At 37.5% G+C, this 27833-nt stretch overlaps 1 protein-coding gene across 7 annotated transcripts in view; it reads right to left on the bottom strand.

Annotated features, from left to right (window-relative positions):
• The window catches only part of IL13RA2 (interleukin 13 receptor subunit alpha 2), a 58932-nt gene that overhangs the window by 9616 nt on the left and 21483 nt on the right, over window positions 1-27833 (bottom strand). For 5 of the 7 annotated variants that reach the window (XM_037733518.1, XM_037733517.1, XM_037733519.1 and 2 more), the window contains 5 exons: window positions 6952-7079; window positions 4315-4441; window positions 2294-2445; window positions 1088-1241; window positions 442-562 (listed from right to left, as the gene is read on the bottom strand). In XM_037733518.1, coding sequence (XP_037589446.1) covers window positions 442-562; window positions 1088-1241; window positions 2294-2445; window positions 4315-4408 — 521 coding nt within the window. In that variant the 5' untranslated portion in view covers window positions 4409-4441; window positions 6952-7079. Of the gene's footprint in view, window positions 1-441; window positions 563-1087; window positions 1242-2293; window positions 2446-4314; window positions 4442-6951; window positions 7080-9804; window positions 9861-27508; window positions 27806-27833 lie in introns of those variants that run through there. The other 2 variants (XM_017514710.2, XM_017514711.2) reach the window with 2 other exon arrangements.

The following is a 27833-nucleotide window of genomic DNA, read 5'->3' as shown; positions in this document are numbered from 1 at the left end:
GAACATGGTGATTATGTTACCCTGAAACAATTAAGAAATGAAGGTGATACACGAGTCACAATGGCCAAGTTTAAAAGCTTCACTGACAGCTAGCAAAGGTAGGGAGTCAGAAAAAAGATCCAGTATTTTTAAAAAGACCAGAATATAAAATATGCCAAAATTGTTTAGGTTCTAACTTCCTGTATCTAAAGAATAAACATTAACCCAGTACAGAAACAATTATTGCATTCCTTATATCACCCATAGAATACTTTCCAGTATCTATATCCTAAAACCACTTACACCCATTGAAAGCCTCAAATAATTGTAAACAATCACCATCATAAATACAACTCTGACAAGTATAATTAATTTAACTTATTGAAAATATAGTTATTCATACTATGGATTAATTTGAGTAGACATTTTTAAATATGGAATTCTAATTATAAAAATGCTTACCAGTAAAACAAGTTGTAATTGGTATCAAGAAGTACACCTATGCCAGGTTTCCAAGAACAGAGTAAATATTGCCAATTGTAATACACACAATCCATATCCTGAACTTTAGTTTCCGGAATTCCTAAGGAACAAATCAATCGTGAATCCTTGAAAGGCTTGGTGATTAATCATTTGTGAAATCATCATGTAATTTTACTTCATTTCCTATGATCTCACCATTTTATTTTGCAATCAACATAATCAGGATTATTTCAAAAGGAAGTTACTGGAAATCACTTCACTATGAGAGGGACATGTAAAACCAAAGAAACATTTGAGGGCTTATTTACTGATATTAGTATAAGCATATCCAAAAGTATTAAATTGATTATTCTAGGATGCTCTGAGCATATGAACAAACACTCATGACTGTTTACTAATATGAACCCAAAACTGGGAACTATATCAATAAAATAAGACATAGGTTTTACCAAAGGTATTTGGTGTTTTAAAAAATTTTTAAAGGCTAATCACCAACTACAAGAAAGATTCTATTTTTTGCCACACTGTCACAGGATCTTATACATACAACCTGGTACATAAGGGACTTATTCCCAAATGAATTGTTCTGAGAGTATTAAATATGAAAAGAAAGCTTTATTTTAACCTTGTGACGATATCCAATAAGTAGTTTCTGCCCAGGAACTTTGAACTTCTGATCCATTTGTGCATTGCCATGGTAAAAGTGTGCGTATCTTTGCTTCAATGCCCTTGTTAAGATCAAACCCATCTTTGTAATGTAAATTCTTAGTAATGATGGTCTGTTTGATAAAAAGATGAGACAAAGTCAAGCTTACAAACCTCCATGGTACAGTGAGCTATATTAATAAGACTAATAAATCATTAATACCCTGGAGAGTTCCCAATATCTGAGACAGTCCTAATGACTATTTGATACAATGCCACAGATGCATTTCCAGCAGAGCTCACCTCTGTATGTCATATCATTTGATAAGATCATTTGAATCTTAACATCTCATTCCAAATAAAAATGAAAATTTTTGGAAGGGAAAAAAACCTATGGCATGAACTTGAGCTATAACTGCTTGGAATCGAATAGATAATTTTCATATACCATATGCACATTACTTGGCAAATTATGTCACATTTCAAATATAATATGAAACTTTCAGCAAATACATAAAGTAAAACCCTGGAAGTAACCAGAGAAAGCCAGGCAAATCATGAGCTTCTGAAGGACAAAAAGAATTATTATGTATTCTTATATTCCTGACACCTAGTAGAGTGTCTAGCACAAAGCTGATCAATAAATGTTTGATTTGAATTTTCTAGTCCATTGGAACTATCTAGCTGAATTAGGGAGGTAATAGAATGCCATCTACAACAGAAATCTTTGAATATATGTGTTTGTTGAGTATATAAGTAGTTAATAATTCAAAAAATTTTCATTGAGCTCTTACTACAATATACACAATGAACCATTATCCTGCCACCCTCTGTGGGAAATGTACAAAGATAAAAAAGCCTTATCTCCTTCAGTGGAAAAGCTCACAGTTCAGTAGCATGTATAAGACCCATATCCAAGAATAAAATGCTCTTCTAGTGAAGTGCTCTTCATGTTCATATGGCATGAGACCAAGTATTTTTTTTTCCTGTACTTCCAATGGTAGTTGTAACAGTGGATAGGGTGAAAGCAGATATAGCGGGATGAATAGGAGACAGAAGCAGATGTGGAAGCTTTTTATATCCTAATAAGAACCACTGAGATATGGGAACTGGAGTGGACACTAAAGTCAGGAATCACAAAATAACACTTGATCGCTCTGATACTGTAAATGCATGCTTTACTTACTGTCCATGTTTCACTACCGATGTTTCGGTATTTTAATTCATATTCCACTGTACATTCCTTAAAATTATCCAGAGACAGTGGGGGTTGCCATTGCAAATAGAGATAACCTAAATATCCAGGATCCACTATCTCAAAATTCTGAGGAGGGTAAACTGAAATAAAATCAATAAAACACTTTAATTTTTTCTGTATTTTACGACAAAGATTGCTAAATCTAGACGGCTTCCAAATGTCCACCAATTAACAGATAAACAAAATGTGCTACATGTATGCAATCAAATATTATTCAGGCATAAAAAGAAATGAAGTATTAATTCATGCTAAAACAAGAACATTGAGAATATTATACTAAGTGAAAGAAGCCAGACACAAAAGACCATATATTGACATAGTTCCATTTCTATGAAATATCCAAAATAGACAAATTCATAGAGAAAGAAAGTAGATTCATGGTTGGTAGGCGCTTGGAGAGAGCAACAATGGAGTGTGACTTCTTAATGGGTTTAGGCTTCTTTTAGGGGTGATGCAACTATTCTAGACTTTGACAGTGGTAATTATTACACAACTTTGTAAATATACTAAAAACCAATGAATAGTACATTTTTAAATAATTAGTTTTGTGTAAATTATATCTCAATGAGACTGTAAAAAAAATCTAGATTACTGGTATGTAATTGTTCCTTCTTTGAGAAACCACATATGCAAAATGTGACTTTGCCTCACTAGGTATTAGTTTTTCAGGGAAGCAAATCCTTCAATGTGGCTTTATCTCTGTGGTCATGTATGCCAGAATTTGGTCCAAGATGGGAACATTTTATTTCAAAAATCTCTCTAATAGAAATAACAAATCAATATTAATTCAATGTTTATTATATGTATATAATGTGGCAAATACAAAACAGGAATAGAAAATATGAAATATGGCCTCCATAGCAAAGCGTCTTAACAATTTGGGGAACATGCAGATCTTGTTGATCCATTCTAGTTAACTGAATTATCTAGGTAACTAAAGTTTCACTCTTTGGAAGGATTCAAGAGAAGGATTCAGCTGTGTGATATGGGGAATCAGCCTATATTACTATTTCAGAGGGGTGCAGTCGGAGGCAATGACTCCATCAGGTGATTTAAAAAGCAATAAAACAAATTATATATATATAATTTTAATATGTTATTATATAATTTTGTTATATAATTTTATATATAATTATTATATATCTATAATGTAATATCAATGTTATATTATTATATATAATATATATGTTCATGTGCATTCAATAATTCTATAAACTTTTCTACTAGCAAATCTAGTAGTACTATAGTACTGCCCTCATGTTGCCTTTTTGCTAATAATTTTCTCTCATTTATATTACATTGTTCATACATATTTCATAATACTTATTGAAGTGAGAAAAAGAATCCACAGAAAAGAAATGGTGGCACCAGTTATGGTTTGACCTGGGACACCCACGTACCTATAAAGAAGGTCTCTATTGAGGATGAAATGAGAATTCTATCATTTCAACACTTAAGGTTAAATTATTTGTCAAATGCATTGTTCAAATTACCTTCTTCAATTAAAAAGTTCATATAATAATTTAATAATTGCATAATTATTTTTAAATTTCACGTTAAATTTCTGTACCTTTTTAAATTTATCTAATTGTCATAAAAGCTAAGGAGAGTAATTAAGAAATCGTTACAGTTAGTTTAGTAGCAGGCAATGAGGTTTCAGATATCAGATCTGTTAAAAAACTACTATACAAAAAGGTATGAACAATGTCTTTTAATTTGGCTTTTATCCCACAAAATGTGTGTCAACATCAGTTACCTTATACAAGAAAGTGACTAGTAAGTACATAGCTTTTGCTCACGGACCTCCTGAAATAGTTTCAATAACAATTCATCTACTAGTCAGTTATGCACTTCCATAAGGTAGGTCAAAAAGACAGTTAATTTTCTATTAAAATCCATTTAACTTTACTTTTCCTAATTTAAAAACTATTCCATTAAAATCCATTTACCGTCTGTCTTGGTGTCTGAAGATAAAGTATAGCCAAATGTTGTGCTTATCAGAAAGCTATATAAGCATCCGATAGCCAAGCAAACGAAAGCCATTTCTCTAAGATTTAATATCTTGACGTTGTCTCTCTATAAAGGAAAAATATAACATTTTAACTTTATCTTACATCAAATAGTCAAACTAAACGTGATTAAAAATATTTTGGAAAGCTCTTTGTGTGCTTTCTACCAAGAATTAGGAAAACTGTGTCCACCTCAGACCGTGGAAACAGAAATAATCAAGTTAGGAACCAATGTATTTGGGAAGAAAGGATTCTAGTCTCATCCTGCTTATAAGAATAAAAACAAAGCAAAACAAAAACCCTGGTAGCTCCTCACCTCCCCGCCGACACACACTTCTCCTGACCAGGTTATGGTGACTTCAAACAGCCTTCATCTGGAAGACCGTTAGACCCACCAGTATTCTTACTGGTTCACCGGGAGTGTTTATCATCCATCTCCATAGCAACCGTCTCCCTAGCAACAAATAAAAAACTGTCAAATACTCTCATTTCTGAGGGGGGAAAAAAAGTGTTTGAAATCGGCTGGGCGTGATGGCTCACGCCTGTAATCCCAGCACTTTGGGAGGCTAAGGCAGGTGGATCACCTGAGGTCAGTTCAAGACAAGCCTGGCCAACATGGTGAAACCCCGTCTCTACTAATAATACAAAATTAGCCAGGCGTGGTGGCATGCGCATGTAATCCCAGCTACTAGGGAGGCTGAGGCAGGAGAATCGCTTGAACCCAGGAGGAGGAGTTTGCGGTGAGCCGAGATCGTGCCATTGAACTCCAGCCTGGGCAATAGGGTAAGACTCCGTCTCAAAATAAATGAATAAATGAATAAATAAATAAATAAAATAGAAAATTATTTGACCACTGAAAAAGCTCAGAACCTAAACCAAAGCCTCAGATAGTTCAAAACTTTGCTCTGTTTCTTCGTAAATATTTCTTTACCTAAGGGAAAAAAAACAAACAAACAAAAAACTTTATTTAGCGCTGGCGCCCCCTGCTGGGCGACTGACTTTCTTCTTTGCTCCTTTTCCTTTTAAATAATTTTTTTAATTAAAATTTTTTACTTCTGTCTACTCTCATTGTTGTTCCACTTTTTCCTGTGTTTCTCGTATTAGTAAATGGCATTTCCATCCTTCCAGTTGCCCAAACCAGAAATCGGGGAGTCTTCCTCAACTCCTCTCCCATCCAACCTCTCCATTACCACTACCACTTCCTAAATGGAGGATCTTATCAGCAGGGATCTCCTTAGTCAGTCTTTCCTGCCTCTGATCCATTTTCTACACCACATACTGCAAAAGTGATCTTTCTAAAGAGCAAATCTAAACTTTTCATCTCTTTTTTAAAACTAGAACAGCATTTCATTGCCACAGAATACAATTTAGTCATCTTTCTATTCTTGAGGGATATTGGTTTTACGATCAGACTTTAAAGGATTCATGCCTTCATATACCTACTCAATTTAAAAAATACTTTACTTTTAAAAGAAAAATTACTACTCCNTTATATTCTGGAACCAACAATTTCACAGAAAGTAAAGGATTAAAAGTCACTTATCCCCACATTTAGGGACTCCCCTTCTTTTCCCATGCATAGATTAATTCAGTAGGATAGACCCTCTCTTCCACCCCATCCTCTTCCTCCTACCTGATCCATCTGTAATATTGTAACATTGGTAAGCTTCAATGGCTACTTTATAGAATCTTAGGATCAAATTGTTACAGCCAGTATGTATATCAGAGACAATGGTAGTCAAATTCTCATATATAAATTTGGAAGTAAAACTCCAACTTGCCCAAGATTACACAGCAAGTTAGTAACGAAGCTGGAATTAGGACAGAGATCTCATAATTCCCAGTCCTGTGTACTTCCACCCTATTCTGCTGGGTCCCACAGGCTTGACTCAGGATTATGAAAGCTTTTCCTCTGGGACCTCAGTGATTAAGTCTTCCTTTAATTAACTAACCAGGCTGAATCAACACCATGTTATTTTTAAAATTCTGTGCCTCATAAAATCAGGAGAGAATGCCATTTCTCTCACTGAGGCCCAACAAATCTCTCTTTCTCCCCAATTCCTCTCCCTCTACTTGCCAGCCCATGGCTGCCCACTAATGCATCGGTAAGTACTGGGTAGATTTGGCTACCAGAAGCTTACAGATCTTCCACAGAGCTACTCTCATAGATTAAGATGAACACAGTGGTTACTACTAGGCTCAAGGACATAGGTCTGACAAAGAGAAAACCTTCCAAATCACTATAAGGACTAAGACAATCAGGCTGCCCTTAAAATGCTCTCAGAGAGATTCTAACAAAATTTTCTCTCACCTATTGATCTGTTCTTTAAAATTTCATAGTGTTGTGTCATGTATAGTATAAGTGCTAAATAAAGAGTTAAAAATCATTTGCTTTTATTCCATTTATAGGCTACTGAAATCTGACTCAGGCTATCAAATACCATTTCATGGATCAGATCAATCAATATACCTAAGCAAAGGTGGAAAATGGGATAGCTAGCTTCTAGCATCACGTACAGACAAACGCACAAAAGTAGTTGCTACATTACACCCAGGGCCCAACCAAGAATTTCTTACCGAAATGAACACAAAGACAACTCTTTCCTTGGCTTCTGGGTTACAGAATTGTCACTAGCACAATGAGGGGCTTTATACACTATGTGGTTACCCGGAACACCTGAGTTTTTCACAAGGAGGAGCAGGACCTGAAGACAAAAGGAAGATTAGAAAAGCAAATGCAGACATATTAGATTTAAAATTTTTTATATATATATTTCACACTCTCAGACCACAGTTCATAACCACTCATCTGGTCTCAGCTTCTCATTTTTAGAAATAAGGAAATAGCCAGAGAGAAAGATAAGCAGGCCAAGTATACACAACTTACTGGTGGCAGAGCTGTGACTGAAAACCACATCTCCTGAATCCTTTCCACTAACTAACAAATAAATGTTCTTACCATAATGAATCTATCCTGCCCCTATTTCCTAGAAGCCTCTCCCTAACTTCCAACCTTCCTCTACCTCCTGTCACCACCCAAACCATCCAGCCCACCACAGTTTTATCATTCATGACATTTCTGGCAGAGTAATAATTCAATAAACATTCATTGAGCATCTTTCGAGTTTATTTTGCCAGATACTAACCCAGCTAAATCTTGCAGAAGATGCAAAGTGAAAGTGGTAACAGTCATAGTATCTGTCATCATAATAATAACTCCTAGTATTTATTTAGCATCCCAGTCACTGCCCTGTACTACACGCTTTATATGCATTATCTCATATAATCCTCACAATCAGACTTGGACATATATACTATTTTTAGTTCAATGTTATTTGTTTAAATTTTCTTTTTAAGTTTAATTTAATTTTTAATTGATACATAATGGTTGTGCATATTTATGGGGTACAATGTCATGTTTTGATACATGGATACATTGTGTAATGATCAAATCATGGTAATTAGCATATATATCACCTCAAATGTTTATCAGTTCTTTGTGGTAAGAACATTCAAATTCCTTTCTTGTAGCTTTTGAAATATATAATACATTATTGTAAGCTATACTCACCTTACTGTGCAATGGAAACCAGAATGTATTCCTCTTATCTAACTGTAACATTGTACCCATTTTCCAACCTCTCCCTATCCCAGCTCCTTTATCCTGTCTCCAGACTCTGGTAACTTCTATTCTACTCTCTACTCTACAAAATTAACTTTTTAAAGGCCAGAAGCTAAGACATACAGAAGTTAACCGGCATCCCTCAAGTCACACAGGCCATAAATGGTGAAACCTGGATTTAAATCTAGACAATCTAGTACCAGAGCCCTTGATGGTAACCACACACTAGGTATTTTCTGTGCATAAGATCAATGTGGAGGGCAACTTTCTAATTCTACCCTGTCAGTTTTACACAACACTATTGTTGGGATAGTTTCTCACTGAGAATCTCCGTTGGAATGGCAAACCTAAAGTAACTGCCTCGTCTCAGTCTTGCTTCCCCACCACTTCCAAGTCATGCAACATAATACTCTCACTTTAAGAGCTGGCTGCAATCCGTGCATTGTTGGAGAAATTCCAGGTACTTACCAATCATATGGTTTCTCAAGAAATAGATTAACATAGGCAGTTATCACAGGTCCTCTTTTGTTCTCCCCTCTACTTTAGAGACATTAATTAGAATCTCTAATACTGTCCTTCAATCAAGCACATAGAAAATATTAAGTATTCCTGAAATAGTCACAAGGCCAGGACAAAGATTCCATAAGTCACAAGATAGGGGAGGCTATGGGTGGGGCCAAAAGCCATCCAAAGCAAATTTGGAATTATAGCAAGGTGCTATAAAAGCTGGCAGGACCAATTATTCTTTGGATCAAAAACAGATATATAGTCCAGGAGCTTGTTATAATAAAAGGCACAATGGTATAAGTATCAATCTGGATTTCACTCCTGCCTCAACCACTGTGATAAGAGGTAAATTATATCTCAATTTGCATCTATAAAATGGAGGTAATGATTCAAGCCTGGCAGGGGTGTCTTGAAGATTAAATAAGATAACGTGTGTGAAAGCGCTAGGAAAATAGTAAAATGCTCTATATCCTTGAGAGGGGTTTGCCACTAAGCAACACTTGAAAATAACTTGCCACAACCTACACATTTGCCTTTATTAATTCAGCACAACAGACTTGTCCATGGTAGATAATTAGACACTTATTATTAATTTCCAATTTCTACGACCTTTGTTGATCCAATGTGCTGCCTCTACTGATTTTTTTTTTTTTGCCTTAAAAACAGTAATTTCTTTCATTTGTTTAGCTTTTCATAGTTTGTAAAGAATATGTTGATATTTTTAACAGGTCTGTAAGTGTATAAGTTTTGTACTCCATATTTACAAACAGCAAAACTGGGGCTTAGAGAAGTGATATGACTAGCACAGGGCCCCACAGCTGATACAATCTATACAGAAAGGATAGGAAAAAGAAGGAAGAGACAGAAAAACATTGCAAGACTCATAATACATAATATGGTTTTTTAGAAACATTCCTTCCTTCTGTTGACAAAGGGAAAGAAAAAGATTCTTCTAAGGTATCCAAAATGACCACAGGATTTTTGTTTTATTTTATTGTAAAGGCAGTGACCAATTTGCAAAGACAATTATTCATTAGAAAATGATAAATGGAATTTTGCAATGTCACTAAAAATGATTTCTTTTAAAAACATACATTAGAAACTATGGATATGTTATTTCTGTTGCCTTTGTGTAAAAAAAAATCAATTATAAAATTTGATACTCTCTATTCACATTGTTTAAGGTATCTAAAAATATTGGCCAAAGCAAGTCCAATCTGAGGAGGGAAAAATGGAAATGCAGTGAGATTGCAGACTTAAATGTCATTTGCAAATGAAGTGATAAATTGATATAGTCTTACATGGAAGGCATTGACTAGGAGGCCTCGGCTCTGTCACCAGCTTTGCCAGGTGACTCTGGAAAACAACAATAATAATAAGGATTATAGTTTATTTTGCCTTTACTAGATGTCAAGCTCTGTGCCAGGTGCTTATATGGATTAGCTCACTTAAGCCTTACAAACTTTTATGACTACGATTATTATCATGCCAATATTACGAATGAGGCATTTGTGGCTCAGGTTTCAAAAGGTTATGCAGTTTAACCAATAAAAATGCCAATATCTGATTCTAAAAGTCATACTCCTTTTAAAATATAATACTCTCTTTCAAGTAGTCTCACTCTGCATAGGTCAATTTTCTCTCATACAAGTTATCCCTAGGCTATAATTCTCCATTTCAATGGTTAATCTGTCATGTTTCCATCTGTGGTTTCAGGATGTGACTCAAGAACACTGGCTTCCTGGATAACTCATCTTATTTCGAGAAGGCTGCCCGACATGTATAAATGCGTATTCGTAGCTTCTAGAGTATAGTCATGACTCAGCACAATAAAGAGAGTCTCGAACCTGCCAGGTTACACACTGAGATTAATACATAGCTCAATAATAGTACAATCAGACTATGACCTGGTGGTGAATCAAGTCCAATTTAGGCAATAACTAGCAAATAACATGTCCTACAGTGGAGTAATTTATAAAGAATGCTGAGGATGACTTTGTACTAACTAACAAAAAAGGGCTTTGAATCACACAGATGCATCATGTTTTCCACTAGTAAAATGATGTCAGTCATGTCCTATACACATACACAAGGAACTTAGGAACATGCTGAATTATGAAAATCACTGTATGGAAATGAAACACAGATAAGATTTATTTTTTTTAAATATCACTTTAATATCCAGGTTTATATAGCATGATTATATTTGCATCCCTAATAAGATTACATACGAACATTATTTATTGATATTTATAAAATACTTTCAGTAAATCTACAATTCTTGTAAAAACATAGGCAGTCATTCTGGGGCATAATTATTTTCATTTTATTTATTTATTTATTTATTTGTTGTAGAGACGGGGATCTCGTTATATGACCAGGCTGGTCTCAAACTCCTGGGCTTAAGTCATCCTCCTGTCTCAGCCTAACAAAGTGCTTGGATTACAGCCCTGAGCCAGAGCGCCAGGCCGCATAATTCTTTTTTAGATGCTTTTACTATATAATATCCTGAGTTCATCTGGCTAACAAGTTTGCTGCAACACTGTCAAAGACAGACAATTCAGTTTTGAGCTACCATAGCAACATCTAAGTTTACAGTGTTAATTCATGAAGCAGTTTACAAATTTCAGAATTTATCCCTGAGCTGAGATCACAGCGTTATTAGTTTATAATTCTATCCAACAAACCACCAACATGCTTTTTTAAAAACAACCCACTAAAATTTTTTATTTGCAGTCCTTTAAATAAAATCCCCCAGGTCATCAATTAGTAAATATTTCTTGAAACAGGTCAAATAGTTCTTACTAAATATACCTTATATTCTACTCCAGTGATGTCATACCTGAAGAACAATGCACTGCCTTGAAAGGCACTACTGCTCTGGAATTAGCAAAAAAATCCCTTTTGTTCAACACCGTTCTTCGTACTCCCAGATGCCCCCAATTACTTGTTTGCAAACAGGCAGGGAATACCCAAAACATTCATGTCATGCAACCCCTTCAAAAGTAAACAATAGGATATACTCTACCCACTCAGTACTCAGTAAAAATAGAATACAAAATGTACAACAGCAATTTTTATATTCCTTCCAGGTTATCTACCAGTATGTTATTTATAGGCTTTAAACACATGGGAATGTGGTATTATATTACATATAGTGCCATCAGTTATAGAAAAGAATGTTAAAAACAATTATATATTAATATTTCTATTATATATTAAGTATGCAACAATTATTTTGGGAAGCTTACCACATGCTAGGCACTGTTATAGGTACTGGAAATACAGCAGTGAACAAGACAAAGTAGTTACCCTCATTTCTGGTGTGGAAGACAGACAATAAACATATCAGATAATCACAAGTTGTGTAAAGAAAAATAAAGCAGGATAACATGAAAGAGAATGATGAGGGACTCGTTTTAGGTAAGGGTAGTGAGGGAATGCCTCTCTGAGAAAGTAGCATTAAGGACTTCAGTGATGTGAGGGAATAAACCAGGTAAAGGTACAGGGAAAGAATGTTTCAGGTAGAAGGAATAGCACATCCAAAAGCCCTGTGGCAGGAATCAGCTTAGTCGTTTCAGGAATGGGAAGACCAGTAGGACTGGGAACACAAAAAGTTAGATGATCTCACAAATATAGGAGAGGGTAGGCCATGGTAATGAATTGACCATTTACTTTTAGTAAAATGGGAAGCAACTGGACAGTTGTGAGCAGTGACTTTGATATGGACAGGAGACAGGGAAATACTGGGTAGAAGAGGGCAGTTCCCAGGCAAAGGCCCCACCCTCAAACCTGGAAACCCATGACCCTAAATTGGAACAGGCATTCCTGTTTTCATGTCCAAAATGTCTTTTGGCCCACCATGCCCCCTTATCCTGTACATATGTAAATCCCAAACCCTATCCTCCATTAGGGGACAAACAGAAGAGCAGAAGAATGGCAGAAAGGCACAGCAGAGAGAAGAGAAGGATCGTCTGAATGCCGAGAGGAGTTTGGCTGGAGACAATCGAAGAGGAGATCAGCTGCTGAATGTCAAACTCCACGGGAAGATCATCCTCCCACTCCACCTCCATCCCACTGAGAGCCACCTCCACCATTCAATAAAATCCCTCATTCATCCTTCAAGTTTGTCTGTGACCTGATTTTTCCCGGATGCTGGACAAGAGCTCAGGATACAGAAAGCTGTCACACTGGCCCTCTGCCCTTGCAAAAAGGCAGAGTGTCCACTGAACTGTTTAACACTTAAGCCATCCACAGATGACAAAGCTAAAGAGTGCACTGTAACACACGCCCACTTGGGCTTCGAGAGTCGCAGACACCCACCCCTAGACACTGCCATGGGTCCGGAGCCCAAAGCATTCACCTTGGCTCCTGCACCTGCCCTTCTGCATGCACACCCCCTGTTGCCAGGGAGCCACACCCCCTTATCACAGGTTCTGCGAGGGATCCAGGGAACTCTCACCTCAACATGATGTAGATTACATTTTAAAGGGATATTGTAAGCAATGAAAGGGTAGAAGCAATGACCCGGGCTAGAGCTGATGGTGACTTGGACCAGGTTGATAGCTCCTCCTCCCATACCACCTTGTCCCCAGAGAGCCACAACCCCCTGTCACTGGTTCTGCGATGGGGTCAGGGAATTTTCCTACCTTAACATGATGTAGATTATATTTTAAAGAGCTATTGTAAGGAATAAAAGTGTAGAAGCAATGACCCAGGCTGCAATTGATGGTGACTTGGACCAGGTTGATAGCAGTGGAGATGCTGACAGAATTTACTGGTGGATTGAGGGTAAAGTATCAGAAGATGATGGCTCTATTTTTGGCATGGGCAACTGGATAATTGTTTATGGGGCCTAGGGATGATGGTCAAGAGTTCAATTTTGGATAGCTAAGTTGGAGTTGGCTAATTAATATCCAAGGGGAAAAGATGAGTAGGCAGTTGGATATTTGACTCTGGAGACAGGAGGAAAGACCAGAGCTGTAAATAAATTTGGGAATCATCAGCATATAGACAGCATTTAGAGCCGTGTGATTGATTGAAGTCATCTAAGGTAGAGTTCAGATGAGATGAAAAGAAAAGAGGGCCAATGACTGGGACCCTCCATACATAAAAGGCTAAGTAGATTGTGAGGGGCTACCAATGAAGGAGACAAAAGAGAGGCCAGGGAATTGAAAGGAAAATCAAGTGGGAAAAATATTTCAAGGATAAAGTGATAGACAGACAATGTCAAAAGCTGCTGATAGGTTGAGTAAAATGAGGCCTGAGGATGGGCTAATGGTTTAAGCAAAGAGGAAATCATTGATAATATTGCTAACGGGATTCAGTCAGTGGAATGTTGGGGGCAAAACCTAGAATACAATGAGTTCGAGAAAGAATGGAAGGGTAAAAATACAAGACAGTGAGTATAGATAACTATTAGGGATAGGAAAAAAGACAGCGTTTTTCCTATTCTCACACAGGCAATACAACACAGAATTCTTCATCTCTGGTCACCAAAACGTATGGAGATTTTTCCTTCACCAATCACTTCTCCACTAATTCAAGTCAATTCTAAGACTCGACCAGGAGATAGTATCAGATCCCTCAAGTTAAGATTTCAGTCCCTCATGACTGCCCCCACTTCAGATACCAATAGAAAGCCCTGGGTTGTGACTTGTGTTTCTGACTGATTGACTATAAATCAAGACTCCCACAACCCACTTCTGGGTATGATTAATTTGTTAGGATAGCTCACAACTCAGGGAAACACTTTACTTACTTTTACGCATTTATTATGAATGGTACTACAAAGTATACAAAGGAATAGCCAGATGGAAGAGATGCATTAATGAAACACGAGACAGAGGGCACAGAGCTTCCATGCCCTCTCCAGGTATCTCCACATGTTTAGCTCTCCAGAAGCTCCCCAAACCCAGTCCTTCTGGGTTTTTATGCAGACTTCATTACTTAGGTATAATTGATTATATCACTGTCATTGGTGATCAACTCAACATTCAGCCCCTCTCCCTTCCCTGGAGGTGGTGGAGATGAGGACGGTGAGGAGATTGAAGGAGGGTGGGGCTGAAAATTCCAACCCTCTGATTGTGTGGTTGGTTCCCTTGGCAACCAGCCCCCATCCTGAAGCTATCCAGGAGCCCCCAGCTGTCATTTATCTCACTAGCATACCAAAAGACATTTACCACTGAAGAGATTACAGGAGTTTTTGGAGCTATGTGCCAGGAAACTAGCCAAAAACCAAACCCATGTATATCTTATAAATCACAATAACACAGTTCACCTCGCCTTTTTCAAACACAGATACTTTACATCAAAATAATCATATAAGTCAAAAGATACTGGCACGTTACTAGAAGCCCATTCAGTTATCAATACAGTCATGCACTGCATAATGATGTTTTGGTCAACAAGGAACAACATATACAACAATGGTCCACTAAGATTATAGGTGAGTTGAAAAATTCTTACCACCTAGTGACATTGCAGTCATTATAATGTCCTAGTGCAATTACTTTGTTTTTTATAAATGTAATGTAACCTAAGTGCACAGTGTCTCTAAAGTCTACAGGAGTGTACCATAATGTCCAAGGCCTTCACATTCACTCACCTCTCACTCAATGGCTTACCCAGAGCAATTTCCAGTCCTGCAAGCTCCATTCATGTCAAGTGCCCAACACAGGGATACTATTTTTTATATATACCATATTTTTATTGTACACTTTTTATTTTTAAATATGTTTTGATACACAAATACTTAGTGTTGTGTTATACCTAAAGTATTCAGTACAGTCATATACTGTACAGGTTTATAACCTAGGAGCAATAGGCTGTACCATTTAGCCTACGTGCGTAATAGGCTATACCATGTAGGTTTGTGTAAGTACGCTCTAGGGTGCTTGCACAATGATGAAACTGCCTAACGACACATTTGTCAGAAATTATCCCCATGCTTAAAAGACAAATGACTCTAATTAGTCCAGTCCATTATCATGTCTATGAAAATGTCTCCCAGGGTGGGGCCACTCAGGTTTGCAGGCTTCCAAACCTCACAATAACTCCTTTGAGAAGTTTGCTATAAGGAGCTATAGCTGAGGGGAAATCTATTTTCTTCCCTCTTTAAAACATGGATGGAGAACAATGCACATGAAGCCTTAATCCTGCTCTTCCTTAGATTCTTGTCATAGCTATTGAGCAGTGATGCTCTTCTTATTTTATGGATACAGGTCAGAGTACTTTAGGATATACTTATCAAAAGGTGGCATATTAAAGCAAAGCATTTTTTCTGAGGCAATTAGAAATTACCAAAGTTTAGTTTCACCAATGATTACATTAACAAAGATTTTCCATCTGCTAAAATAGTTTTGCAGAGCTATCTCCAACTTCTGGCATTTCTAATAGAATATTATTTTTAAAAAACCCGCCCTTTCTCCAGACTATAAAACATTTCTACTTTCTGTGTGTAATCTGAGGTTTCATTTGTTTTCTTCTAAATTTGTTTCCTGCAGCAAAACTCATCAGAAAAAAACTTATTATTATATATTTTTGTAAGGCAGTTTAAAATTCTGTTTGTTAGTCTTTGACTCATATGATTCAGACCAAAGATCTGAATCAAGGGAATGCCAGAAATCCTGGTTCTATTCCTGATATCAAAATGCAGAATAGGAACACACAGCCTTTAGTGTCTTTTGAAAACTTTGAAACTAAGGGATCAAACAATATATCTGCGCATATAGCCAAAGAGTTTCAGTAACTGCATATCTCTAGGCAAAATTCTGTTTATTCTAGCTTAGCTAAGCAGGCTGTTTGGAGTCCAGAATGCAGATGGCAGCTGGTTCATCAGCTCAGGCTCTTGCTGTCTGCTTGTTTCTCATGCCCCCCTCTCTCCAGGCCCTCTCCTCTTCTTTTCTTCTTTCTACTTTTCTTTTTCTCCCTCTTTTTGTCTCTCCTACTGATGTTCCTCTTTTCCATTAATGAAAATTAATATATTTTTGCATAACTGGCTGTCCTTATTTTAAAATACTGGGGCATCTTCTCTTCTCAGTACACTTTTCATCAGTTTTTGGCTTCAGAAAATATTTTCCATTATGTCACTTGTAGATTAAATTTTCAACTTTGTAAGCTTACTTTTTAAAAGTGCTTATGACTAAAAAAAGTTACTGTTCACTTGCCTGTAATGAGAGCTTTATTGTTTTGCAGTGGACTGACTGCCCTTCATAAAAATGAATTTCCAGCTTTAAGATGACTGGTTCCTTATAATCGTCGGCTTAAAAACTAAATCCACCTCATAATCCTAAGTGATAGGTCTACTTACTTCTCCCACTTTTTCACTGTTTTGGTAACTGCTTTTGAGCCTAGGCTAGACAGTGTTTTTTAAGGTTCCTTAGAGTCTCTATTTTTATAACCTGTGCTTAATGTATACCATTGCTTGCTGTATTTGTGCTGACATGGCCACAGGCATCCATCCAGATCTTTATTTCATAGGCATTTCCTGAGCATCCATTTTGTAGTCAGTGCTGCAGACATGAAAACAAGCAAGACACAGTGTTTCTGCCCTCAAGTCTATTGACAGGGCAGACAAAAAAAATTAAAAATAGTCATAAAGTGTGGGCTTTCTCTCAGACTACTGATAGAAATGTAAATTGATGCAATACTTTTTGGAGGTGGTATGGCTGAGATGACCAGCTGTCTCCTAATTTTCACTGTCCCCTCCTTCAGTGGTAGCAGAACCCCCAAGTTGTAGTTGGGCACATGGCCACACAAAACAAATACTACAATTCTGAGTGTCCTTTCAGCTATATGTGGCAGGCGATTAAGTTCTGGCCTAAGAGATATAAATGAAAGTGTTATCTCCAATCTCTTGAGTCAGGCCTTTAAACAGAATAGATCTTTTCTCCCCTTACCTTTTCCTCCTTTCCTCCTGCCTGCTTGTTAGAATGTGGTTTTGGCATTGAACCACCCTTGATCAAACAAATGAGGGAAACACCCTAGGCATAGCAGAACAAGTTCAGAGTAGCCCAAGGCCCTTGTTGGCCTCATGCAATAAAGCTGTGTACTCTTAATGCAGCCCTGGCTGGATTAGCTATCCCCAGACAGTCATATGAGTGCAATATAAACCACTGTCTTTTTTAAGCAGAACCTGTGATCTAAAACTAATAGAGGAGTATTGAACAATGTATATCAGAACACCTTAAGAGTTCATATCCTTTTAGGCCAGGCACAGTGGCTCAGGCCTTGGGAGGCTGAGGCGGGCAGATCACTTTCGGTCATGAGTTTGAGACCAGCCCAGCCAACACTGTGAAACCCCGTCTCTACAAAAATACAAAAATTAGCCAAAAAATTATACAAAAATATTAGTATAGCCCTTGCACAAAGCTGACACATAAATTCTTGAAGCATTCCATTTAAAAAAGTTTTTAAAAAAGAAGTTGGAGCACTCTTAGGGAGCTCCTAAGTCCTCCTTATTTTCTTGATACTTACGACCAGAAGACAGTGACGTATATGTACAAATTTTCATACAGAAACACATTCTTGGCTTCCGCTGTCTATCACCATGGCTTAAATACAGATGTAGAAATAGAGGCCAGAAAATTTAAATGATGTTCCATCAATCTTCTTTCTTTCTAGTTCATGTATTTAAGTATTGCCACTGTGATCATTTTTCAGCTTTGCAAAAATTTCAGTTCACAGACTTGTCCATTTTTTCTAAATCCATCAGCCAGATTTTGCTTTTTTCCCTTCTTTAGTCAGTTGAGATCAGCTTGCATTTCCCAAACTAAACTTATCCGTCTGCCTTTTTATTACAACTTTCTAACAAAATCCCAATTTGGATGAATCTCTCAGATTTTCTCTGTGCTTGTACCTGAGCAGCTGAGTGCTGATGAAAGAAGTTCCGCTATAGATCAGTTCCATGATAAGTGCATAACATTTCACTTTATATAAGCCCACAGTACTACTCAGAAGTCCTATTACTTGTCTCTGTTCAACTGCATTCCATTACTGACCGTTACAAACCTTAACCATTCTCAAACCATCTCATCCCTTCTCCCCTGATCTCAGCACATGACCTTGCCTCTTCCTTTAACAAACAAAATTGAAACCATCAGATGGAAATTCCCTCATCTTTCTAATTTGAATCAAGAATCTTTCCACATCCTCTCTTCTTTCCCTCCTGCTCCTCATGTCTGTTTTGAATTCCAACCCTGCTCACACTTTCAAAAATGTTACACTCATTTTTTCATCTCTTATATATCTTCCACAAATATAAGATGTATGTATTGATATACACATCTCAGCTAGATGCATCTCATTAGCTTTTAAACCTGTTCATTTCACCCCAATCTTAAATATAAAAACAAATTACCTTGCTTAATTTGTCTGTACCTACTGCCCCAATACTCCCATCTTCTTCACAGCCAAATTTCCAGAAAGAGTTGTCTATTCTTGCTATTTTCATCACATTTCCCCCTCACTCTTCATCGCTCCATTTCCTTCTGGGTTCTTCCTTCACCTCACCACCAATCAATGGCTCTACTGAAACAGGTCCCACTAGAATAACTAATGACCTCCATCCTACTGAAACTAATTAATATTTTAACCCCAATCTTATTTATATTTCAGCAGCATTCACTCATTTATCATCATCTTTCTTGAAACACTTTCCCCTTGGCTTTTCTGACACCATTTCCCGGGTTTCCTTCTACCTCTCTGGTCACTTTTTTCATTTCATTTTCAGGCTTATGCATTACTTATCCTAATAATAAATGTCAGAGTTCTTTGAGGTTTGCCCCAAGGCCTTCGCCTCTTGTGATTCTATATTCTCCCTAGGTAATTTTATCTGCTCCCACAGCTTCCATTACCATCCTCCATACCAATGCCTCCCAAATATATATCTCTGATATACTTTGGATATTTGTCCTCTCCTAACCTCATGTTGAAATCTGATCCCCAGTGTTGAAAGTGGGGCCTAGTGAGAGGTGTTTGGCTCATGGAGGCAAATCCCTCATGAATGGCTTGATGCTATCCCCTTGGTTATGAGTCAGTTCTTGCTCTATTGTTAGTTGATGTGAGATCTAATTGTTAAAAAGAGCCAGGCACCTTCCTCCCCACTCTCTTCTTCCCTCTGTTGCATGTGACACGCCTGTTTCCACTTTGTCTTCCAACATGACTGAAAGCTCCTTGAGGTCCTTACCAGAATCAGGTACCAGCACCATGCTTCTTATACAGCCTGCAGAACCATGAGCCAAATAAACTCTTTTATCTATAAACCATCCAGCCTCAGGTATTCCTTTATAGCAACACAAAGCAGACTGAGACAATCTCCCACGTGAACTACTCTCCTGAGCTCCAGGCATGTATACCTAATTGGTTTCTAAATATCTTCACTTGGAAGTATCAAACATACCTCAAATGCAAAATGTCAAATGCCAAAAATCATGATCTCCCACTTGAAAACAAGTGTTCTTGCAATATCCATTCAACAGTAGAAGCCAGAGAGTCACTTTAGACATCTACGCCTCACCATGTCCAATCCATAGTCAAGTCCTGCCCTTTTCTCAAATATCACTCATCAGTAACCAAAGTATTTTTCTCAACAATATTTTTAAGCTATATAACTAACAAAGTTATTTAAAAAAAAAAAAGGCACGGAGAAGAAAGTGTTTCTTCCCTGGAATAGTACTAAAATTTTTCCTTAGATTATCTTAAATTATCTAGATAATCTTTCATTACATGATTTCCAATTACTGATGGATGATATAATTCAGTTTTCTCTGTGTCAAAGAACACGAAATCCATGGAGATTACAAATACCCAAAAGATTAACATAACTTTTTTTTTTTTGAGACAAGATCTCACTTTGTCACCCAGGCTGTAGGGCAGTGGCACAATCTCAGATCACTGCAACCTCCATCTCCTGGGTTCAAGTGATTCTCCTGCCTCAGTCTCCCAAGTAGCTGGGATTACAGACAACTGCCAACATGTCTGGCTAGTTTCTGTATTTTTAGTAGAGACAGGGTTTCACCATGTTGGTCATGCTGGTCTCATACTCTCAACCTCAGGTGATCTGCCTGCCTCAATCTCCCAAAGTGCTGGGATTACACGTGTAAGCCACTGCGCTTGGCCAACACAACTTATTATCTTCCTTTTTGTTTATTTCTTTTATCAAATGTTACGATGACTTCCCAAGCCAGAAAATGAGAAGTCATCTTAAATTCTTCTCTCTCATTTATCCTCAACCACCAGTTCCGGCATATACACAATATCCTAAAGATTCAATTCTCTAAGCATCTTTGCAGTCCATCTGTATCACTCCTCCTTCTTCACTGCCATGATAGACTCTAGCCATCACCATCTCTTGACTAATCAACAGCAATAATCTCCTAATGCATTTTCCGTCTTATAATAAGTCAGGTTCTGGTCATTCTCACACTGTAGCTGGTGTGACCTTTTGAAAACTCAAATATGTCCAAACCTTTTGTGCTTCTGGTGTGAAAGTGCTTTTCTGAGCATTTCACTGTATTAATTCACTTAATCCTTACCATGGTATTATGAAACAGGTATTGATGTTATCACATTTTACCAATATAGAAACTGTGACACAGAGAAGCAACATGATTTCTGTGGGGTCTCATAGCTATCAAGGGATGGAGCCAAAATTCAAAGCCCAGCAATATCATTTCAGAGTTTGTGCCTTTAACCTCTATATTGTGTTGTCTTATAAAATAACACACAAACCGTTTAGCATGGCAAGCAATATTTTTCCACTTTTAGACTCATCTTCTACTTATAGGTCTTGAAAACTCAGGTCTCATTTTATCTCTAGGCCTTTTCCCACTGATATCAATACTGCTTTACCTCGTCTCGTCATTGAGATTTAGCTCAGGTACTACTTTACTCTATAAGCTTTCTCTATTCACTTACCCAGACTGGATTACGAATCTCCTCTGTGCTCTCTACTAAAATAAAAGGGAAAAAAAAATTCTGTAATATTTTAAAAGGCACTCACCATTTAGTGAAGAAGACAGTCTTCTAACCAGACAAGTATGTGGCAACATTATTTTGAGACAATCATTTGTGTTTTGCTCTAAGTTTTTTCTCTTTTCTGTCCCATTTCAAGAAGATAGCTGAGCAATTTCATTGTTTCTTACCCAAGGGAATTCCTCCTCCTCTGTTGCCAGGACCCAAAGAAAAACTTGCCCACACTTGCCTTCCTGCCTTTTATTTTCCCAAAACCCAGACTCATGGGAGAGAGCGAGGGTCTCAAGAAAACAGATGAAATTCCTTTTAGAGTACTGGGACAAGGAAATGGGACACAGACTTTAGACAAAAATAAGTCAGGAGTCTGATTGGAGTTGGTGGTGGCAGGGAAAACAGGGAACAGCTCAACATTTGATGGCAGCAGCCTAAAACAGGGGTAAAAACTCAAAAAATTTCAATGAGTGTGCTGAGTCTGAGGTACTGGGGACCCAAACTCAGCAGTGATCCAGTCCCTTATGCCCCTAAGCATAGCACAGGAGCAGCAGCAGCAAACATGAAAGGACCATTTCAGGTTGAGGCAAATGGGGATGGGTATCAGAGAATACATCAGGGAGTTGACAGAAGATTCAAGATCAATACCCTAAAGGACCTCCCCAATATGGATGGTCTCCAACTTACAATCATTCAATTTACAATTTTTTGACTTTATGATGGTGAAAACCATCACAATTTTGACATACTTTGAATTCTGATCCCTTTCCCAGGCTAGTGGTATGCAGTTACATGAGAGAGTCAACACTTTATTATAAAATAGGCTTTCTGTTATATGATTTTGCCAAACGGTAGGCTAATGTAAGGGTTGAGCACATTTATGGGAGGCTAGGCTAAGCTATGATGTTGGTAGGTTAGGTGAATTAAATGCATTTTCAACTTATATTTTCAACATGCAATGGGTTTATTATAACCTTATCACAAGGTGAGAAGCATCTGTATTTTGGTATAGCCTAAGGCCTCAAAATATTTGCGTAACCCGGCAGGAGGTTTGAGTATTGACTAAAATTGTGTATCTTACTTTCCTGGCAGAATGTTGAATACAGGGTAGCTTAAAGAACATTTTTAAATGTGAAATTTCTTGCATATCCATTTGTGGACTAGACTCATACTAATGTCACTTATAATAAAATGTAGTAAGTTCCAGGAAAGAGGCAAGCACTTAGAAGCACAGAGGACAGGTATTCAATCTGGTCTTGGGAACGGTGGTCATGTAATTAAATAAATGCGGAGAGTTGATAAAGTTCAATGAATTCAGGGATCTCCAAGTAGTTTGTTTTGGCTGCAGTATATGATGTACATAGGCATGTCTTCTGAGCATCAGCCACATTTAAAGACTTTTGACTTAATCCTGAGAGCTATGAGTACTAAAGGATTTCTTAGCCTGAGAGATATAAACTGCAGGAATATGGCTTTTGCCGCCCTTGAAAGAACATATTTGAGGTGGACAAGAAAGGAGCCAGAAGTAACAAGTTAAGAGAGTTTAAAATAGTTCAGGATAGAGATGATGAAGGCCCATACTATGAAAATAATAATGCTTTAAAAAAGATGGAACACATAACATATATTAAGAAGGTAAAATGGAGAGGCTTTAGTGACCAGTTGAAAACAGAGAAGAGAACTGGAGAGATTGTAGAGGTCATTTGGGGCGCTGAATTTGCAGGTAGCATTTGCAAATGAGTAGTTCACAAATGAGACTAAAGAGTTACCAGAAAAGTATGAGGAAGGAAAGGAGAAAGTGGTATCACAGAAACTAATGAAGCAGAAGATTTCAAAGAGAATATTCAAAAGCAAAGTGTCTCATATGTCAAAAAACCTTGGGGGGTTGGGAAAGTAGGACAAGAATTTAAATGTGTTTGTTGCATTTGGAAATAAAAAGTAATTAGTTGCCTTAGTAAAGCAGTTATATGTGTGGACCACTTTTTATTGAAGTTTCGTTAAATAGGTTGTACAGAACTTGGTTATACAGAAAATGGTCAAGAAAAGATGTCTCTTTTATTTACTTTTTATTTTTTATTTTTGTCATGAAAAAAACTTAAATGGGAGAAAAGAGGTTAAAAATACCAAGAAGTAAGAGAGGAATTATGAAAAGGGACCCTGAGAAAGCAAGAGGACAGCATGGGCTCTAAATTACAGATAGATTGAACTTGGACTGATAGGGGGTAGTGTTTCCTCTCAGACAAGACAAAAGCATGGGTGAAGATACAACTCAATGTGTGTGTAAAAACAGGAAAGTGGGTGGATAAAAGATTCAAGCAGGCGTGATGGCTTTTATTTTCTGTGTGAAATAGGAGGCAGCCCCATCTCCTGAGAATAAATGCATAATAGCTGAGTTGGAGGCTTAAAAAGAGAGGAAAAAGTCTGTAATAGCCACTAAAGAGGATATAAAAGAGCTGAGGGAATTCCAGAAGAATCTGAGTAAGGATATGCAGAAAGCTGATCTGGTTAGCACTGATTCATTCTGCAGCTCTCAACTCAGATGTCACTTGATCAAAAAAGATGAAGTCCCTGTTACATGCTTTCAGAGAACTGACTTTTTTTAGAGGCTTATCAGGTTTTAATCTTCTATTAATTTGTGAGATTATCTGATTAATTTATGTTTAATTGGACTGCAATCATATTTGTGAGTTCAGGGATCATATTTATTTTGCTCATCATTGTATCATTTAACCCTTAGTTGCCCATCTCTAAAATGTGGAGAACAATAATTCCTCTCTACATGACCAGGATATGGATATAGTTAGGTTAGCACGAATCTGGAATTTAAGATATAAGGAGGCAGAGACTTTTGATTGTTCATTGTGGTATCCCCAGTGCCCAGTACAGTGCATGACACATTGTAGAAGCTCCGTAAATATTTACCTGAATGAATGAAACACATATGGTTTCATATTTGGTGTCATAGGACACCAAGTCTCCTGACTTCCATTCTAGTGCTCTTCCCATTCTACCACAGCTATCTATAGCAGATGATTGATACATTATGTTTATTATGCTAAGGGTCAATGCAGCTAGTAAGCAGTAGATCAAAATTCAATCCTAGGTCTGCCTCACTCCAAAATCTGATCTCTTTCTTGTATTCCACACTGCTTACTAAGGTATTAGACAATAAAAGGTTTCATACATGAACCTTTCTAGGGGTATGCGTAGTTGAAACTGAAACATTCCTATCAACCTCCCCACTGGCGAAGAAAAATAAACAAACAAAAAAGTAATGACTTTAGTGGTAAAAAATCTCAGGAAAAGTGACTATGACAGGCCAATGACGATAACATTTATGGGCATTCACCTATTACTGCCTCCCACATCATACCATGGAAGCACCTCCTAATCTACCCTATGTGACCCTATACAATATTCATCTCCCCAGCATAAATTTTAAGCCCACAGGCACAATGGAAGACCTAAATCCAAAGAACTTATCTTCTCAGAATTGTCTCAGAGTGACCAAAGAAGCAGCATGGAATAATGAAAAATGACACATAGATCTTGGCATGATAGTGATACAGGAGTGGGGCAGGAAAGTGCTGGGTAGAGAAGGACAAACGACGGGGTCCCTGGCAAGGGCTCCATCCTAGGGCCTGTGCCCATGGACCTAAGTGAGAACAGTAACTCCCTGTTTTCATGCCCAAATGTAGCCTCTACCAATACCACGCTGGTCCACCATGTCGCCCATCCTGTGCGCATAAAAACTTGAAACCATAGCTGGCGTAGACACAAGCAGCTGGACATCGAGAAGACCAGAGGAACACACCAGTAGACACCAGCAGACATTGGCAGACCAGCGATGGCACAACGATGTGGACACCGAGGGGAGTTCAGCCAGGGGCGGCTGGAGGAGCATCCGGCCACTGGGCGGCTGGAATCCAGGGGAAGATCACTTTCCCACTCCATCCTCCTTTTGGCTCCTCATTCATCTCACTGAGAGCCACCTTCACCACTCAGTAAAACCTTGCATTCATCCTCCAAGCTCATGTGTGATCTGATTTTCCCAATACGCCAGGCAAGAACCTGGGATGCAGAAAGCCCTCTGCCCTTGCAATAAGGCAGAGGGTCTAATTGAGCTGATTAATACAAGCCATCTGCAGACAGCAAACCTTAAAGAGCACACTGTAATACACACCCACGTGGGCTTCAGGAAACATACACATTCACCCCTAGATGCTGCCATGGGGTTGGAACCCAAAAGCGCTCCCCACAACCTCTGCACCTACTGGTCTGCATGCTCCCCCTGGGGGTTTGAGCAGCCTGACACCAAGGAAACGACCCTTGTGGCATGCCCTGTGAGGGGGATAAAGGAACTCTCCTGTTTCAATACTTTACCTATCTCTATCCCAATTTTCTTATCTATAAAATGAAGGTAATATTACTTGCCTACATAAGGCTTAGGAAATGATTAAATGAGATAGTATATGTAAAATGTTTGTAGCACAGTGGCAAAAATAATTCAATTGTTAGCTGTCTAGTGCCTCCCTCATATCCAGAAGCCACCTCCTATTGATTCCTTGAAGACATTGAAAAATATATTAAAAGGAACAAGCAACACAGCCCACCCCACCCTGACTTCTCCAAGTTGTAGCAAAACACGGATGATATATTTCTTTGATTAAAATGAAATGCCCTGGAAGCAGCAGCTAATTATTTACAGGTAAGATGACAGCACCAAAAAAATAAAAATCCAATAGGTATTCTGCCTCTCCTTTGTCTTATTCTACTGTTTAAATAATTATTTATAACATTTTATTGCCTTTTATATCATTAGGTAGAGTCAGGACATTTGGTTCATTTCACAGATGAGGAAACTAAGATAGGGAGGGATGGGGTGTCCACCCCAAGGTCACACAGTTATCCAAACCAGATCTCTTAGTCCTTAGTTTAGTACTCTCCCCACTTAATAATAATAACAATAGATCTGTGCAATTTACTTGAGTCACGAACTCTCTAAATCATTCTAGAATGTATTAAAATATCAATCAAAAATAGCTGAAATCTTTTATTGTCTAATACCTTAATAGGCAGTGTGGAATAGGAGAAAGAGCTTAGATTTTGAAGTAAAGCAGACCTGGGATTGAGTTCTAATTCCACTCTAAAACATTCCGGAGTTTTAAAATTTTCAATCAAAAACAGCTGGTGTGTGCTTGCAGTACCAGCTACATGAGAGGCTAAAGACGGAGGATTGCTTGAGCCCAGGAATTTAAGTCCACTCTAGGCAACAGAGTGAAAACCAATCTCTTTAAAAAGTTGCTTTTTAAGGAGCTGGTTAATCCTTGGTGTTCATTTCCTGGTTTTATGTATCTTTCTCACATATTTTAAGAAGAAAACCAATCTGGAAGCATCCAAATTGGGTGCAGTTTGTAAAAGTGATGTTCATTATTTAAGTGTTAACTATAAAGAAAAACAAGTATCAGAAGATGATAGTACATTTCAGAGCAAAAGCAGTGAAATTTGGAAATTTTATATGAATAACTCTACTGTATATGAAACCATAATATATGAACAAATTATATCTCACATGAGGACATGCATATTCTATAACTAAATTCAAAACATCATACCAATATAATGAAATCATTCATCATTCATTTTAGAGAAGTTCTATAATTATCTGTGAGCTTAAGAGATAAAAGTTGCTGCAAAGTTGAGGATTTTCATTTATAGAAAAACCACATAGAAATTAATCTCAGAGAACATTCTAACTGTAAAATGCAACTACCTTACCATTACCAAAAAAACCAGGTTTGCTTAAAAGAGGTATGAATTTTATAGAAAATAAAGGCTAATAAGAAAACAACAATAAAAATTAAAGCAATAGTGCTATCCATACTGATGATCCAGCACTCATTAGCTTCATGTGGAAAAAAAATGCAGTGCTCCCCAAATTATTGCTGTATCAAATCAAACTACTTTTTGCCCAAAAAAGATTAATGAGCCCATTAGGAAAAGGCAAAGAAAGTGAAACAAATATTCAAAATAACTTACCTCTTATCTGCAAACTTTATCCTTTAAAGTTCCAGACTTATTCTATGTGAATAACATATTCAGTTGTAATCAAATTCTGTAATACCACTGAAGTCTGTCTCAATGAACAGCTCCTTGGCTTAATGGATTTTAAATGATCTTACAACTAAAGCCTTTCTTTTAAAAAGTAGGAGGAGCTCTTGTTTTATCCATGAAAAATACCAACTGTCATTAGAAAATCTGCATTCAAAACAGGTCAGCATTTAAGGTTACATTTGTCAAAAGATTCAGAGGAAATTACAAAGTTCATCTGAGTGATTTTTTCCCCCTTTTAATTAGTTCCTGA

The sequence above is a fragment of the Cebus imitator genome, unplaced genomic scaffold, assembly GCF_001604975.1.
Source record: "Cebus imitator isolate Cc_AM_T3 unplaced genomic scaffold, Cebus_imitator-1.0 Scaffold535, whole genome shotgun sequence".
Lineage (NCBI taxonomy): Eukaryota > Metazoa > Chordata > Mammalia > Primates > Cebidae > Cebus > Cebus imitator.
The sequence above is the reverse complement of the archived record's forward strand: the minus strand, read 5'-3'. Positions and strand labels throughout refer to the sequence as shown.